Source organism: Prionailurus bengalensis, chromosome A3 (assembly GCF_016509475.1).
Source record: "Prionailurus bengalensis isolate Pbe53 chromosome A3, Fcat_Pben_1.1_paternal_pri, whole genome shotgun sequence".
In the NCBI taxonomy this organism is placed as follows: Eukaryota; Metazoa; Chordata; class Mammalia; order Carnivora; family Felidae; genus Prionailurus; species Prionailurus bengalensis.
The window spans coordinates 101,965,215-101,983,708 of record NC_057354.1 but is presented as its reverse complement, the minus strand read 5'-3'; the positions used below and the strand labels follow the sequence as shown (position 1 = coordinate 101,983,708).

Here is an 18,494-nt window from a genome sequence, read left to right as displayed (position 1 = left end):
AATGGCCACAAACTAGATGAGCCCCAGGAATCTCCATCCACATTCTCCTTAAAATACAACACAGTAAAATCTGAAAATCATGGAAACTGATAGTAGTATTCACAGACAGCACAGCCAGGGTGCCATTTCTACAACCTGAGTTGGGGATGAATTAAGAAAAATACAGCGCATAAAACACACTCACCCCTGCACCAAAACCTGACAGCAACCGGAAATTTAGAAAAAGACTTGGAATGCCCCTCTCCCAAACGTAACTCCAGTTCGTCTTGCGTAAACTATGTAGAAACTGGTTTCAGAGCCAGCCAGAGCCAGAGTACTGTACTGGGCTGCTCATTCCAGTAATTCACAAGCAACTTCTAGAATGTACCAGGGCAGGAACTAGTGGTAGATGGGCTAGGATGTGTTGCCTTGTGGTATGCTTAGTCTCCCAAGGACACGCACTGAGAACGGACAGGGCCTAGAAGAGTAGTGGGAGCAGGGCATCCCGAGAGCATCAGAGAAGCATGCACAACCACCATCAGGCTAACCATACTCACAGGCTTACAGATGCTTCTGCGACAGCCGACCTAGGACTTTGTGGTCTCGATACCTGTTTATACTTGTAAACGTGATTGAGAACCCAAGAGTTTTTCTTATGGGATCTTACCTATCAATATTTGCCAAGTTAGAGGTTAATATTGAGAAATTCATAAAAATCTTACTAGCTAAAAATAGCAATATTGAACCCATCGCATCTCAAAGACATTTCTATGAGAAATAAGTATTTTCCAAAACAAAAACAAGTTAGCAAGAAGAGTGGCATTTGTGTACATTTTTTGCAAATCTTATCGGACATAAAACAGCTAGATTCTCAATCTGCTTTTGCATTTAATCTGTTGCACTGTGTTATTTTGGCTGAAGGAAATGAAAATCGGACCTCACACGGATACATAGTTGGAAAGGGAGGAGTATTTAATAGCATTTTCAGGTAATTGTGAGGGTTTGTCTTTGGTAGTGCATCAAAACTTAGTAAGTGATAGTTTCTTAAAAGTCATCTGCCCTGTGGAGTCTAAAACCGTGTCACTAAATGTTTGTATTCTGTTACTGTAACGTCCTTGGTCCTTTTTGTACTTTGAAAGGATCTTTCGCTGTTGCATGATTTTGTCACATTGTGTGTTGGTAACTTGAAAACTGTCGGTTCCCGGGGCGCCTGGGTGGCGCAGTCGGTTAAGATTCCGACTTCAGCCGGGTCACTATCTCGCGGTCCGTGAGTTCGAGCCCCGCGCCGGGCTCTGGGCTGATGGCTCAGAGCCTGGAGCCTGTTTCTGATTCTGTGTCTCCCTCTCTCTCTTCCCCTCCCCCATTCATGCTCTGTCTCTCTCTGTCCCAAAAATAAATAAACGTTGAAAAAAAAAAATTTAAAAAAAAAAAAAGAAAACTGTCGGTTCCCTAAGTTATGCAACTTTTCCAAAAGTTGTCACAAGTCATTATGTAGTATTTTAAAAAAATCACTTGGATTAATATCTCTACCAGTCTCACTAGAAAAGGCTTTAGACATTAAGAAGCCCCCATGGTGAATATGAATTTTCCCAAACTCTGATTTCATGCCAAAGCTCAGTTTTTATCATTAGCCACAAACACTGTCAGTTTTCCTTGAAGTGCCAATCTCACTTTGTTCACCTGTAAGAAAATGTCTCGGGCGTCTGGGTGGCTCAGCCGGTTAAGCATCAGACTTCAGCTCACGTCACGATCTCACCATTTGTGAGTTCGAGCCCCGTGTCGGGCTCTGTGCTGACAGCTCAGAGCTTGGAGCCTGCTTTGGATTCTGTGTCTCCTTCTCTCTCTGCTCCTCTCCCACTCTCACTCTGTCTCTCTCTCTCTCTCTCAAAAATAAACATTTTTTTTAATTAAAAAAAAAAAGAGGGGCGCCTGGGTGGCGCAGTCGGTTAAGCGTCCGACTTCAGCCGGGTCACGATCTCTCGGTCCGGGAGTTCGAGCCCCGCGTTAGGCTCTGGGCTGATGGCTCAGGGCCTGGAGCCTGCTTCCGATTCTGTGTCTCCCTCTCTCTCTGCCCCTCCCCCGTTCATGCTCTGTCTCTCTCTGTCCCAAAAATAAATAAACGTTGAAAAAAAAAAAATTTTTTTTTAAAAAAAAAAAAAAGAAAGAAAATGCCTGTCAGGTAACCAAGTTGGAATAACCATAGTTTGTCGACCAGTTGTTGCTTCAAGTCAAAATGGTGAAAAAAATGGGAAAAGCAACCAGTTTATGAGGCTGACGCGCTGCCTGCTGTGCTAAGGAGGCAGGTGAAAAGCAACCAGTTTATATTATAACTCCAACAACTGCACGGTCGCTTTCTCTTGAGACAACCACTAGGCCTGGATGTGGAGCAGAAATGCTTTATGAATATTTCCCATTTTGTCATGCAGACCATTATAAAAATAGGTACCTAAGGGTCGAGATGGAATACAGTTAAGGATTTTTACTGCTTCAGCAAAGACATTCTCAGGGAAACTGCCTTTTTTGTCGTTGTTTAACTGTATGTGGCACCGAAGAATATCATTACCACTGGTACAGCTCGGTGTGGCTGCCTTGATTCACGCTAAGCTTCCCACAGTGCAGATGTCAACATAGAGAGGAGACAAATCATGCCTTAGTAGGAGTATGGAAATAGTCCTGACCTTGCAGGCCTCCTGAAAGGATGTTGGGATCCTCAGGGATCCGTAGGCCAGACTTTGAGAATCTGTGGATTAGATGATCTTTGGAAGGTTATATCAGAGACCAGTCATAGGAATTGCCTTTGAGAAGGAAGACTTTATTTAACTGTTGTACAATATCCCATTCCACCCCTGCCCCCAGACACCCTTTGAAAGAGATGACTCTCCCTCCGCTCCTTGTCAGGATCTATCCCATTGTACTCTTTATGCTTCTCACAGCATTTCTAACTCTCTGAAATTTTCTCCTCCCCTGTAAAATACGAGCTATCAGAAGACAGACCTAATTTTTGTCTTGTTTTGCTTTATCCCGAACACCTACAACCGTGATAGAATGAGTGAGTGTGAACGTCAGTGGAAGCATAGACACTAGATGGACTCAGCTAACCCCACACTGCTGTGCTGTGACTGGATTGTGGCTTGCGGCTGATGCGTGTGCTCACGTGCACACGTGTGGGTGTGTGTTGGTTGGAGGAAAGGGCTGCCATCTAAGAAAGGAAGAGATCAATCATAAATGATACCATATTTGTTGTTGTTGAAGATACTAGAAATCAAGGATAGCCGGAGAAATTTTGCCATTGACACTGCAGTGAAAATATGGTAGTTAAAAATAGTCTTAATTCTCTTAACAATTACCTTGTTGTTATTCTATATTATACACTCTTCAATATAGACACTGTCACTTTATAAAATGTCCCTTTATTTTTTTTAAACATGTTCATTTACTTATTGTGAGAGAGAGTGAGAGAGAGAGAGCAGGGGAGGGGCAGAGAGAGGGAGCAGGAAAGAGAATCCCAAGCAGGCTCCACACTGTCAGTACAGAGCCCCGTGTGGGGCTCAAACTCACAAACTGCAAGATCATGACCTGAGTCAAACAAGAGTCAGACGCTTAACCCACGGAACCACCCAGGTGCTCCTAAAATGTCCCTTTATAGATATATAAAAACAAAAAACAAAAAAAAAACAGTTAACTGTCTGACTTCGGCTCAGGTCATGATCTCACAGTTTGTGGGTTTTAGCCCCGCGTCGGGCTGTGTGCTGACGGCTCAGAGCCTGGAACCTGCTTCGGATTCTGTGTCTCCCTCTCTCTGCCCCTCCCCTGCTCATGCTCTGTCTCTCAGAAAATAAATGTTACCAAAAAAATTTAAAAGCAAAAAATGTCCCTTTAAAAGTCTCTCAGAATACTTTGCATGAACTGTCTTAACCAAGTTTCAGAAGCTGTGTTAAGAAATTGTTTTAAAATATATTTTATCAAAGCTCTCAATTTTTTTTGCCCTTCTAGGAGAAAATAAGTGAGCAGAGACCAGCTACTTTTTTCTTGGTTGTAATTACCAAGAAATACGGTCCAAGTTCTAATATTGCACAGTGATAAACTCTCAAAGGGTATATTTATATTATATTCTACCCCTCTTGAGATTTTACACTTAATTCCTTAATTTTTAGATATTTTGTAGAGATCACTTTGTATGATCACTTTTTGTAGAGATCACGAAGCTACATTGTTTTTTAAGTGTACGTAATCGTACTTTTTCCCCCTCCTTATATATCGATCTATTCTGTATGTAGGAAATCTAGGAATGTATAAAGAAAAATTTTAAATCACTTACTAAAAAATCTCTAAAACATTAACAGTGGTTCTGATTTCTTTTTTCCGTATATGTATACACCCTTTACAACACGTATTTATACATACTTTATTTTGGAAAAGAAACTTGGGATTCTAGTCCATAAGATTTTGGATAAAATATTAAAATTAAGCATTTCCCACATTATTAAATGTTTTTAGAAAATCGCTTTGGGTATATAGTATTCTCTCTGTGAAGCAATTTATTCAATGTTCGTTTTGGGCATTTTAGTTACTTACTTACAAGTTTTGCTATTAGGAGTATTACTTAAATAACTATCCCCGTGTACAGATCTCCCCCTTTCCACCTACCTTTGGGTGGATGAAATAAAATAGGACTGTTAAATGGAAGTCAGTGTTTACTGCAAGTTGCTTTTCATGAAGGTGTGTGATTTTCCAAATAGTGTGTGAGGGCGTCCTTTTCACTGTAGCCCTAGAAGCTCTGTTTTTGAAGAGTTTGGGGAGTTTGGAATACTTCCCAACCCCCAAAGATAAGAGGGAAGGGAAGAGGGAAAGGTAATGTCACCAGTGTTGGCATTGACACTCTCCTGAGCTGACACTCTTTACACACAGAGGCAGGCTGGCTGGTAGAAGGAGCCTGGGAGTCTGGTGTCAGCTGCCACTTAGGAGGTGGGAGAGGGCTTCGAGTCCCCCATTAAGAAATGCCACCATGGGGGCGCCTGGGTGGCGCAGTCGGTTAAGCGTCTGACTTCAGCTCAGGTCACGATCTCGCGGTCCGTGGGTTCGAGCCCCGCGTCGGGCTCCGGGCTGAGGGCTCGGAGCCTGGAGCCTGCTTCCCATTCTGTGTCTCCCTCTCTCTCTGCCCCTCCCCCGTTCATGCTCTGTCTCTCTCTGTCTCAAAAATAAATAAAAAACGTTAAAAAATAAAAATTAAAAAAAAATGCCACCATGGAGTGCTTTCAGAGTAACGCCCTTCTCTAATGTTTGCCAAACGTGAAGTTCTCTGCCTAGAGTAATTTTCACACGTAAAAGGGTTCTTCTAAGTCCCGGGAGGTCACTTTTAATTTGAATGAGGCTTTGTTTTATAGAGCAGTTGGGCTGTAATTCGTCTGTTCATTTTAACAAATAAGTTTTTATTGAGGGCCTTCTCTATACTTAGCCCAGTGCCTGATGGTGAGAACACAAAAGCACACAAAAGCGGCAGTTTCCTTCCCTCCAGGACTTTATAATCTAGTTGTGAACAATAAGAAATATACGCATGTAAAATACAACTAAGAATGCAAAGCCGTCCACAATTAAGTACCATAATGAGGGCTAACCACAGTTGATTAGTGGTTTGGAGTAATGAAGATTTTCTCATAAAAATGGGTGAGGTCTAAGATGATTCGAAATGAGAGATCTGCTTTAGATAGTGTTGGCTTTGAAAATCTTCACCTCGAGGGTAGTTGAGCAGCTTTTACTGGCTCCCACAAACTTTTTTAGCACTGCAAGGCTCCAGGTTTCTTCGGGGCCTATTTTACTGATGCATATCTCAGAGCAGTACCTGGGCTTTCCTTCTGTAGTGCTGAGTAGTTTAATTACTCTCGCTGTGGTGAGTTGAAGAAAAGAGGCTGGGAGTGATTATTAACTCTTTGCTGACGTTTTTACCCATACGATTACATTTAAACCAAGAAGTGACTAGGTCAACTTTGGGATTCACTAAGGCTATATGAATTTTGTACGACCTCTGTTCATTTTTTTTCTAATATTTCTTCTTTATATGGGATTGCAGATTCATGGAAGCAACTACTCTCATAAAGTGGACATCTTTTCTTTAGGCCTCATTCTGTTTGAACTGCTGTACCCATTCGGCACTCAGATGGAGAGAGTCAGGGTAAGTTCCCCCTACTCAGAAAAGATGCAAGAAGAAAATACTCAAGTTTACAAAAGAAAGGATTTTAAAAGGAGAGTAACTTATTCTGGATACCATCAGACTAGTTGACTGTAAGTGGAAAAGGTCACATGAGCTTTACAGGGATGATTTGTAGACTGTTTACTTCCATTTAAAGCTCAGTTTTCAAAAATTATTTGATTATTCCTTGTTGCTTAAATTCATCATTAACAATATCCTACACTCAGTCAATTTGTAATAAGTGCAAAGCTAGGACCACGAGTAATGGGGGCGGAGAGGGAGTGACGGTGGTCCTTGGTCAGAAAAGAGTTTTTCTGAGGGCAAGTGGCCACATACTCATACACTTAAAAACTGGCAAATTAAGCATAATAATGTTTGTTTTCTCTGAAAATAAGCCATGACCATGGCTTTTAAGGAAGACTACTGAAAGTCTTTAAAATTTTTTTAAGCTTTAGATTGAGAGCAGGCAAGCACGAGTGGGGGAGGGGCAGTGAGAGAGGGGGAGAGAGAGAGAGAGAGAGAAAGAGGGAGAGAAAATCCCAAGCAGGCTCCACGCTCAGCGCGGAGCCCTACGAGGGGCTCCATCCCACGACCCTGGGATCATGACCTGACCCGAAATCAAGAGTCAGATGCTTAACCAGCTGAGCCACCAGGTGCCCCAACTACTGAAAGTCTTTTAAAAGGAGGCCATTGTCACATTTTCCCCCATTGTTCATAAGTGGTCACCCTCAACTTTTCTAACTGCTATCCCCAGTACTTACCTCCGTATTTCTAAAGTTTGTTCTTATCACCATTTCTATATCAGTTTTAGATCTTATTTATTGACTCCTGTCCATGGTAGAAGAGGAATATAGTTCTCACATAGTATCAAAGGGCTCATATTTTCTAACCAAAAGGACCTACCAAGTACTCTGTATAATAAATGGGAAAAAAAGAAGAAAATTAAAAAACCGGGATGACTAAATTTCAGAACACTCTAAAAACTTCTAGAAAGATATGAAACAGGTCCAACATATGTAAAGAATCAGAATCATACGGCATCAAAATTTATGTTGTTACAAGTATATCAAAGAACTCTGTCAAGAAAGTGAAAATCCCCTACAGAATGGGCAAAAATGTTTGTGAACCATAGATCTGATAAGGCCTAGTGCTCAGAATATACAAAGAACTATTACAATTCAAGAACAAAAAGACAACTCAATTAAAAAATGAGCAAAGGACTTGAATAGACATTTCGCCAAAGAAGGGATACAAATAATACAAATGAATACAAATCAAATGCAACAAAAAATACAAATCGAAATCACAATGAGATACTACTTCACACCATCTATGACAACTGTTAATAAACAAAACAAAACAAAATAACAAATGTTAGAAAGGATATAGAGAAATTGGAAGTCCCATGCTTTTGCTGGTAGGAATGAAAAATGGTACAGCCACTGGGGAAAGCAGTTTGTCAGTTACTCAGAAAGTTAAGCATAGAGTTACACGTGACTCAACAGTCCCACACCTGGGTATTTCCCCAAAAGCAGTGAAAACATAGGTCCACATACAGACTTGTATGCAAGTGTTCACAGTAGCATCTTCATTGTAGCCAAAAAGTAGAGACAACCCAAATGTGAGTCAGCTGATGAAAAACAAAATGATGTGGTGTGCCTGTGCTATGGAATGTTATTCAGCCACGAAAGGAAATGAAACACTGACAAATGCTACAACACCGATGACCCTCGAAAGTGTTACACTGAGGGGCTCCTGGGTGGCTCAGTCGGTTAAGCATCGGACTTCGGCTCAGGTCATGATCTCACGGTCCGCGAGTTCGAGCCCCATGTCAGGCTCTGTGCTGACAGCTCAGAGCCTGAAGCCTGCTTCGGATTCTGTGTCTCCCTCTCTCTCTGACCCTCCCCCGTTCATGCTCTGTCTCTCTCTGTCTCAAAAATAAATAAACATTTAAAAAAAAAAAAAAAAAAGAAAGTGTTACACTGAGTGAAAAGCCAGACACAAAAGGCCACCTGGTGTAGGATTCCACTGATGTGAAATATCTAGAATATGTAAATCTATAGAGACAAAGCATATCCGTAGTTGTCAGGACCTGGGGGTAGATGGGGATGGAGAGGGGCTGTTTAATGGGCTGCTTTTTGGGGTGATGAAAACGTTCTCCAATTAGATAGTGGTGATAGTTGTCCAACATTGTGGACAGAATAAAAACCACCGAAGGCACTTTTAAGCGGTTAAAACTACATTTTATTTCGATAAAAAATATTTTTAAAATGTAGTTATGTAAAAAAATTTTGAGTTAAATGAAGCCAGAATTTATCTTGACCGTGAAAAATTGTTCTATGGGCTACACCAAATAACATACTCTTTGTTTTCTTTCTGATACATTTTCCCCCCAGAATGGCCTTTTCTCAATTGCTTCGTTTTCTGTGAACCTTTATTGTCATTTTTAACGTGTTCAAAATCTGTCACATATCTATCACACGGTATTTTCTCGGTGCTCAGTAGAGCTTATCTGTCTGGTTTTGGGGGTTTGGTTTTGTTTTGTTTGCCTTTTCTTAGAGTCTTTCTTCTCAAAGCTTTTGTCCTCCCATCTGAACTGAATACCCCCTGGACTTTCTATAAGGTGTCACCCAGGGCACACTTGCCCTTCCCCGCCTGGGTCCCTGTCTCCCAGATTCCACGTTTCCCCTCTTCCCTTGCACTACTCCCTTGTTTTGCTAGAGCACATTCTGCAGCCAATTCCTCAAAAAGAATGTATGAGAGAGAAATTTTAGAGTCTCCACGTTTCTAAAAAATATTTTTCCCGTCTTTAAATGTAATTGATGAATTGGCCAGCTTCTAATCCTGGATTGGAAATAATTTTCCTCAGAACCTTGAGGGCATTGACTCCGCCTTACAGTTTCCAGTGTTGCAGAGCTGGTGCCTCTGTGATACCTGATTCTTTCACGTGGAATCTTTGGGACCGTTTTGTTTTCCTTTCTGGAAGCTCTTACGAAATTCAGTCCTTTCATTGATCTCTTTTCCCCTCACTTAATGTACTTAACACTGGTAGGTCCTTGCAGTTAGAAGATGTGACCCCTTCAGTTCTAGTAAATTTCTTGTGCTAGTTCTTTAGAAATTCTTCTCCACTTTTCTGTTTTTCTATAACTCCTGCCTTAATCCTATAATTGGCTAATTTTTTCCCTCCTATTTCCCATTTGTTTGTACGGTTCTTTTGTAAGAGTTCCTTAACTCGTTATTCCAATTTCCTAAGTTTTTATTTTGACAATCCAATTTTTAATGTCCAAGATTGTTCCTTTTTAGAACATTCCATTCTTTTTACGTGGATTCACCATCTTCTCTTAAATCTGAGAATCTTATTTTAAAAGTTTTGTTCTCTATTATGTCTTTCTCTGGAACATAAAGAGAGTGATAACATGTATGAAAATTTCCCAATGAACTTTGAAAAGCTTCGTTTTATACTCAGGATTCAGCACAATTAACTTTGTTTGTTTGTTTTGTTTTGTTTTGTTTTGTTTTCACTCAAAAAAAAATAAGAGGGGCGCCTGGGTGGCGCAGTCGGTTAAGCGTCCGACTTCAGCCAGGTCACGATCTCGCGGTCCGTGAGTTCGAGCCCCGCGTCAGGCTCTGGGCTGATGGCTCAGAGCCTGGAGCCTGTTTCTGATTCTGTGTCTCCCTCTCTCTCTGCCCCTCCCCCGTTCATGCTCTGTCTCTCTCTGTCCCAAAAATAAATAAACGTTGAAAAAAAAAATTTTTTTAAATAAAAAATAAAAAAAATAAGAAAAAGAAAAACAGGGATATCTGGCTGGCTCAGTCAGCAGAGCGTGAAACTCTTGATCTCAAAAGTCATGAGGTTGAGCTCCACGTTGGGGATAGAGATAACTAAAAAAAAGAGAGAGAGAGAGAGAGAGAGAGGAAGAAAGAATGTACTCTTTCATATCAAATACAAAGAGGCTAGATACAAATAGAAAAAGTTACCCACGTAAGGTCACAAATAATTTATTCATGAATGATTGAGGTTTTTTTTTTACACAAATTAATGTGTTTTCAGTTAAAATCGAGGTGTCAGTATAATATGTACAATTCAAGCATAATTGTATCTGAATTATTTTCTAGATTTTGATGATTTGATGGCATGTAAGATCTGTGCTCTGGAAGCACTTCTGTGTAGATTGTCAGGTCAGGAAAAGCTATTGATAAATTTTCCGTCTGTTTAATACTCAATTTTCTTCTTAGTCACTCTGTGAGAGTATCAAAAAATACGTTTAAACAAATAAATCCATATGTCAAAACCGATTTAAAAACCAGTAACACTTTTCTTTCTTTATAGATCTTAACTGATGTGAGAAATCTCAAATTTCCACCACTGTTTACTCAGAAATATCCTCGTGAGGTTTGTATAATTCTAATCTTTTATTTTCTTGTGAATCAAATTCAGAACTTAAAGGGTCTTGAGCCATTAATTCATCAGTTTCCCATTTTACAGATGAGGAAGCCAGAGGTCTAGAGAAGAAAGGGACCTGATCCCAAGCGTACACAACTTGTTAAAATCACAGACTGAACTTGGGTCTGGGGTCCTTGGTGGGGCCCTCAGCCCCGTGTTCTGTGTTCCCTGCTGGGTGATGTCCTGTGTGTGCATCCTGTGTGTCCTTTGGCTTGAGTAAGGCTGAACTCCTAAGCGCACTCACGGGCATAGAGCTGCTCCTGGGACCGTGCCAATAATCTCTTTATTTCAGTGAATTTGGGAGGGACCTTAAAAACTGGCTGATTTCTTTAAAAAGCAGGGCACCGGGGGGGGCGGGGGGGGGGGGTGTCACTAATTTCCATTGATTATGTGTGTTGGAGTGAAAGCACTCAGAGCAACACTGTAAAATGGTTCAGCAGAGTGGGAGGGAAAATTAAGCTGGTCTTGATGGAAGAAATTGTATGTAATGAACCTTTGAAGTTTGCTTTTGCTACTTTTGTTATTTTTATTTCATAATATATTTGGTCCACACACACATCATTTTATAAATCTTGAATTTTCTTAAATAATTAAACTGAAGTAAATCAGACTGGGTGTTAATTATCAAATTAGAAAAAAGTCCAACTTTATCTGTCAGTGAAGAACTGCATTCAAAAATTATCTTTATAGGGGTGCCTGGGTGGCTTAGTTGAGTGTTCCACTTTGGCTCAGGGCATGATCTCGACGTGAGTTCAAGCCCCTCTCGGGTGAACTCGAGCCCCACTCTGGGCTCCACGCTCTCTCTCCCTCTCTCTCTGCCCTTCACTCACTTGTGCTCTCTCTCTCTCTCTCATAAATAATAAGTAAATTAAAAAAATTTTTTTTTAATCTCTATTTTTTGAGAGAGAAAGAGAGTGTGAGCGGGGGAGGAACAGAGAGAAAGGGAGACACAGAATCTGAAGCAGACTCCAGGCTCCGAGCTGTCAGCACAGAGCCCGACATGGGGCTCAAACTCACAAACCGTGAGATCATGACCTGAGCCGAGTCGGACGCTTAACCGACGGAGCCACCCAGGTGCCCCAGTAAATAAATTTTTAAAAATGACCTTTATAGGGGTGTCTGGGTGGCTCCGTCAGTTAAGCAACTGACCACCTCTTGATTTCGGCTTAAGTAGTGATCTCATAATTTGTGGGATCAAGCCCCAGGTCATACTCTCTGCTGGCAACGTGGAGCCTGCTTAGCATTGTTACTCCCTCTCTCTCTGCGCCTTCCTGCTCGTGTGCTCTCTCCCGCTCTCTCTCTCTCTCTCTCTCTCAAAATAAATAAACTTAAAAAAAATGATCTTTATAATATAGAGATACACTAAGCTAAAATGAAATATATTTTACTAAAAATTACTTTGTTATATATTTTTCAAAGTTGATGATTCAATTTCCAAGGTGGCTTATAAGAATATTACATTGGGGCACCTGGAAAAATACATGTTACATTGGGACACCTGGGTGACTCCGTCGGTTAAGCATCTAACTCTTGGTTTCAGCTCGGGTCATGATCTCCCGGTTCATGAGTTCCAGCCCTGCATCGGGCTCTGTACTGACAGTGCAGAGCCTGCTTGGGATTCTCTCTCTTTCCCTCCCTCTCTGCCTCCCCTGCTCGCTCACTTTCTCTCTCTCTCAAAATAAATAAACTTTAGGAAAAAAAGAAAAAGAAAAGGACCCACACCAACAAGTGTTATAATATATATATATATATATATATATATATATATATATATATAATCACATTAAGGGAGCTCAAAAAAATCAAGAAAAGGGGTTAGGTACTGATCTCTGGTGTGATTTTTTAAATTTTTTTTTTAAATGTTTTATTTATCTTTGAGAGAGACAGAGACAGAATGTGAGTGGGTTGGGGCAGAGAGAGAGAGGGAGACACAAAATCCAAAGCAGGCTCCAGGCTCCGAGCTGTCAGCACAGAGCCCAACGCAGGGCTCGAACTCATGAACCACGAGGTCATGACCCGAGCCGAAGTCGGATGCTCAACGGACTGAGCCACCCAGGCGCCCCTCTGGTGTGATTGTTTTTAATTGAAATTTTTATTGAGATAATTGTACATTCATATGCAGTTATAAGATGGAATTATTTTTGTAATGTTTATCTTGAGAAAGGGAGTGAGCTATGAGCAAGGGAGAGGGAGAGAGAATCCCAAGCAGGCTCTGTGCTATCAGCACGGAGCTGTAAGCATGGAGCTCAGCGTGGGGCTCAGTCTCACAAAACCCGACATCATGACCTGAGCTGGAATCAGCAGTTGGTCGCTTAACTGACTAAGCCACCCAGGCACCCCTAGATGGAATTTTTTTTTTTTTTAATGTTTATTTGAGAGAGAGAGAGAGAGAGAGAGAAAGAGCATGAGCAGGGGAGGGGCAGTGAACAAGGGAGACACAGGATCGGAAGCAGGCTCCAGGCTCCGAGCTGTCAGCACAGAGCCCGATGCGGGGCTTGAACTCATGAACCACGAGATCATGACCTGAACTGAAGTCAGTCGCTTAACCAACTGAGCCACCCAGACGCCCCAAGATGGAATTGTTTTTAAAGACAGGTTATGTCTGTGTTTCAAGCATATGATTTAAGACCCTTTATTATATGTTAGAAAACAATCAATTCAATTACCATGAAATGGTCCGTGCTTATTTGGACCAGGGATTAGCAACCTATGTCCCACGGGCCAAATGCAGCTTTCTGTCTAATTTTATAATAAAGTTTTATTGGGCCACAGCCATGCCCATTTATTTACTTAAGATCTGCGGCTGCTTTTGTACTTTCCTGGCAAAGTTGAGAAGTTGCGTCAGAAACTAGCCCAGAGACTGAATATATTTACAGAAAACATTTTCTGATTCCTGATTTAGCAGACTATTTCACGGTCTAAACCTGGCCCTTCGTGACAAGACAATTTTTATATTTCAGTATGTGATGGTTCAAGACATGCTCTCTCCATCCCCCATGGAACGGCCTGAAGCTACCAACATTATTGAAAATGCTGTATTTGAAGACTTGGAATTTCTAGGAAAAACTGTACTCAGGCAGAGGTCTCGCTCCATGAGTTCATCAGGAACAAAACATTCAAGACACTGCAGCAGCTCCTGGAGCCCTTTGCCAAGCACTTAGCCTTAACTTATGTTCACACCCCTAACAGGTGACACAGAATGGCCTCTTAGGAATGTGGCTTTCCGAAATTGTGAACTTGAAAAGTTTGTTCTTCGCTCAGTCTTATTTTGGACTGCTCTTTCTAAGTCATATTTAAACTGGATTTGGGGGCATAACCTAATTTGAGCCAACTCTGTACTGCTATACTCCAGAAGAGGGCTCTCACGAAATCACGTGTGGTCCTTGTTCTTCGTGGGTCTCTTGAAACTGGCTGGCCAAGCTTTATAGCCCTCGTCTTTGTCTGGGGGCGGGTAGAAGCAATCCCTAAAATATAAAGAGAGAATTAAAGGGAAATATTTTTATAGTTCAGAAGAATGACAGTTCCTACATGTGGTAATTATATTGTTCTAGAAATATGCTTTCTAGAGACGCAGTGGTGATTTTGAAACTAATTTCCAAAAAAGCTGACTCCGTCTTTGACCTGGTGGGTGGATGAAGAATCTGCACTATTTTGGAGGACAAGTGGCACAAATTGTATAATAATGGTTTATGTCCATAGCTAGTTTTATAGTGGCATTTGTAGTATTGAACAGCTTTATGCCTTAGATGGTTCTAGGGAGAGTTTAAGAGCTTTTTGTACTTTTACCTCCAATAAAGGGAAAATGAAGCTTTTTGTGTAAATTGGCCACAAGTTCCGGTTTGGGGAAGGAAACAGCTGTAGTGAGACATGAATCGTATGTTACGACTAACTTCTTCAATGATGGACTTTTTAAACCTAATGAAATCTCAGATGTTTTAGGTGTAATCCTGTAGGCTGGTACTTGCCCCAAACTGATTATAGGTACCAGTTTCATCATCTAACTAGCTAACATGTTTTTATTTTTCACTGTAAATATGTTTATTTTTTATTTATAAAAATTCTGAGCTCAATCCATTTGGGTTGGTGGTGTACAGAACGCACTTAAGTGTGTTAAGTATTGTGACTTCTTTCAAGTCTAAATGATTTAATAAAACCTTAAAGACTTATTTACAGTTGGCTCTTCTTCGGGGGAGTTGCCTCCCAATGGTAGTTTTGCAAATTTATAAAACAGGATCATAGGTCTAGGAAGGGTCATAGCCCTACTCTCAAGAAAACTTTCTCTAGGGGCGCCTGGGTGGCTCAGTCGGTTAAGTGTCCGACTTCAGCCAGGTCACGATCTCGCGGTCCGTGAGTTCGAGCCCCGCGTCGGGCTCTGGGCTGACGGCTCGGAGCCTGGAGTCTGCTTCCGGTTCTGTGTCTCCCTCTCTCTCTGCCCCTCCCCCGTTCATGCTCTGTCTCTCTCTGTCTCAAAAATAAATAAATGTTAAAAAAAAAGAAAAAAAACTTTCTCTAACCTTTTTCAAATGGTGTTTTCTCTCTTTCCCAAAGACTTGACAAAACCTAGTCTTTTTCAGAAATCACGGGACTCATAACTAGGAGACGTCTGCTCGGGGCCTACCCTGTGCCAGGCACTGGGAACAGAAAGAGGACCCCGCCCTGAAGGGAGCCATCGCAGAGAACAGGGCCCGGGAGACGCCGGCTGTGCTGGCGACACAGAATGTCCGTCCGGCACGTTGCAGGGGGAGGCGCATGGCATGCGGGGCAGATGAGGCGCCGGCCAGCCAGGCACAACTTTCAGGGGCCAAAATGCAGGATTACTTCCGTTCTGCACGCAAATAATGTCTGCCCCACAAAGTTCGGAGCCATCTGTAAGCTGGAAAAGCGCGTCACGGGCATCTGTGTGTCTCCTCAACCCTTTGTGCTTCACGCGGCGGCTCGAGCATCACCGTCCTTCCTGGGTTCCGCTTGGCCCCTGGCCAGCCCGCCGCCCTCTTGCTTCTTCGTCTCTTGGCCGGCCTAGTTGTCCCCTTACCTCTTGCCTCTTCACGCCAGCGAGGGATCCTGTTGAGATCCTCCCAGCACGCCGCTCAGTCCCAGCTGCGGACCCTCCCTCCCTCACAGCCCTGAGAGCTGGCCGTGGCGGCTGTCATCGGTGCCCTCTCCTGGTGACGCTCAGGTCCCAGACAGGCGCTGGACCTAGGTGCCCGGGAACCAAACACAGGTATTACGGTTTCTAGTCAGGGTTTTGTCTACTCCCTTGTACCAAGCTGTCTGAGGGTTTGCACACTTCTTTTATGATAGAATCCGGCCTTCTTCCATTTTCGTTCTGCGTGTGCCTTCGTTGGCCACCAGCAGGAAAGCAGGCATGGGGGGTTTAGGGGCTGGGCCAGCGGCTCCTGGCAAGTCCTCAGCGTAACCAGAACAGAGTCTCCCGCGTCCTCACCCAGAGCCCTTTGTCCTGACTCCACACCCTACCTCTCCCTTCAAGTTGTTCCTTCTGGTGTTTTCTGGCGCTTTTCCGGGCCCCTCCCTCCACACTCGCCTCTCCCTCCAGCACTTTGTCGTTGTCAGGCCGCAGATGAGCCAGTCCTCGGGTGCAAATCCGCCTTCTTTAGTAGCTAAGGTCCCCACGGGTAGGGGCGCACCTCCCCGCCACCCCAGCAACATCTGGCACAAAGCTTGGCACTTGATCACACAGTTGTGGCGCTGAATTTGGAGGATGTAAGGGGATGACAGGCATAGCTGCAGCCCTCGGGAAGTGGCCAAATGAGGAGGCAAAGAAACGTACCAGTCACTGCAATAAATACTTGGTAAAAATGGAGACAAGATGGCGGAACAATCCTAACGCTAAAGACAGAAGTCTCAATTCCTGGAAGTTTCCGGAAAGAGGGGGGGCCCTATGCTTTAAATGAGAGGAGAAATGGGCTGGGACACTTGGCACCTTGTGGCTCTGTCCGATGCAGTCCCAGTTAGCTCCTTCCTCAGCTGTCACTAGAGTGCACCCACCACCTCCAGCCAAGCCTGCATGGGAGGCTGGTGGGAGGCTGCACGGATTCTGGTGGGAGAGCCACCCATGCCTGCTGACACGGAGCCAGGAGGAAGCTCACGCACATCTTTCAGGTTCTGCCCTCCCCGAAGGCAACAGTACTCCAGTGAGGGCTGGTCCAGAGGTGGGGAAGACGTGAGAACTTCATCAACGGGCCACCTACTCTGCCCTCTGCCTCCCAGTGGTCCACTAAAAAGCAGACACTGATGATGTTTGGGGTGGTCTGCCTTTTCCCTGTTGTTGCTCACTGATCCCTTCTCCCTGGATGCTTTTGCACCAAAAGCAATTCTATTTCTACAACAAAGTGGAGACAGAACAAGTTTCCAATCCAACCATGGGCCATAGAGTGACTCGGTCTGACTCCTGGAGAAGTCAAGGAGTAAGCAGAAACGCTGGATGTTTTCTAGTCCACCTCTGGGGACATTTGCTCCTTCCACAACTAGATTTGCGAGGCACTGCTTAAGGAGACGTCCTCCTCCAGATTCTACCCATGCAACTACAGTAGCTGCCACTAGGGGGCTCATTTTCACCTTTTTCCCCCACAGGAAGCAAATTGTTGAGGGTGGGGATAAAACACATTCTTGCACCTGTAAGGGTATCACCCCCCCCCCCCAAAGAGACAACACATTACAAGAACAACACAGCATGCATGTCCACGCATGACCGTCAAGAACATACCAGATATGATAAAGTTCAACCACGGCATGTCTCAATGCTTTTGCCACGAGCCGCCTTTAAATTCAAGTGCACGATGGCTTAAAACGATAAACAGGGGACAATATGTGCCGACTGCTTGCAACAGTCCTGGCATCCCTAATCCCTCCATGAGCACCCCCTCTCTGGAGCAGCAGAGTGGCTTCCTCTGGTTGCTCTGTGCCCCGGATTGCACTAAGAAAAGACTGGAGAAGGCAGCAGAAACAGCCCAGGGGAAGACTTATGGAGAAGGGGAGGAATAAGAGAGCTCTCAATCATGGTAGTGGAGAAAACAGATGAATTTGAGGACTGTTTTTTTTTTTTTTTTAAATTTTTTTTTTTCAACGTTTTATTTTTATTTTTGGGACAGAGAGAGACAGAGCATGAACGGGGGAGGGGCACAGAGAGAGGGAGACACAGAATCGGAAACAGGCTCCAGGCTCTGAGCCATCAGCCCAGAGCCTGACGCGGGGCTCGAACTCACGGACCGCGAGATCGTGACCTGGCTGAAGTCGGACGCTTAACCGACTGCGCCACCCAGGCGCCCTGAGGACTGTTTTTGAGGCAGGAAGGCCAGGACACTGGAATTAAATGAATACAGACGAAGGAGTAGATGGCTCCCAGATTTCGGGTGCAGGAACTTGGATAGAATCCAGAAGAACAAGGGCGTGGTTTGGGGACAGATGTGCTCTTTGAAAAATGATGAGTTCCCCAGGAGTCAATGCTAAAAATTTGGGGCTTATTCCGGAGAAAATGCAAAACCGTTGACAGTTGCTGGGCTGAAAAAGAACCTGCTGAAATTTTTTTTTTTTTAATATGAAATTTATTGTCAAATTGGTTTCCACACAACACCCAGTGATCATCCCAACAGGTACCTTCCTCAATGCCCATCACCCACCCTCCACACCCTCCCACCCCCCATCAACCCTCAGTTTATTCTCAGTTTTTAAGAGTCTCTTATGTCTTGGCTCCCTCACTCTAACTTTTTCTTTTCTTCCCCTCCCCCATGGTCTTCTGTGAAGTTTCTTAGGATCCACATAAGGGTGAAAACATGGTATCTGTCTTTCTCTGTATGACTTATTTCACTTAGCAGAGCACTCTCCAGTCCCATCCACATTGCTACAAAAGGTCATGTTTCATTCCTT

At 43.3% G+C, this 18,494-nt stretch overlaps 1 protein-coding gene across 1 annotated transcript in view; it reads left to right on the top strand.

Moving 5' to 3' along the window:
• The window catches only part of EIF2AK3 (eukaryotic translation initiation factor 2 alpha kinase 3), a 70,040-nt gene extending 55,264 nt beyond the window's left edge, over window positions 1-14,776 (top strand). Inside the window, 3 exon segments of the mRNA XM_043603945.1 lie at window positions 6,047-6,148; window positions 10,497-10,559; window positions 13,571-14,776. Of these exon segments, the coding sequence (XP_043459880.1) occupies window positions 6,047-6,148; window positions 10,497-10,559; window positions 13,571-13,771 (366 nt within the window). The 3' untranslated portion in view covers window positions 13,772-14,776.
• Window positions 14,777-18,494: the final 3,718 nt, after the last annotated feature.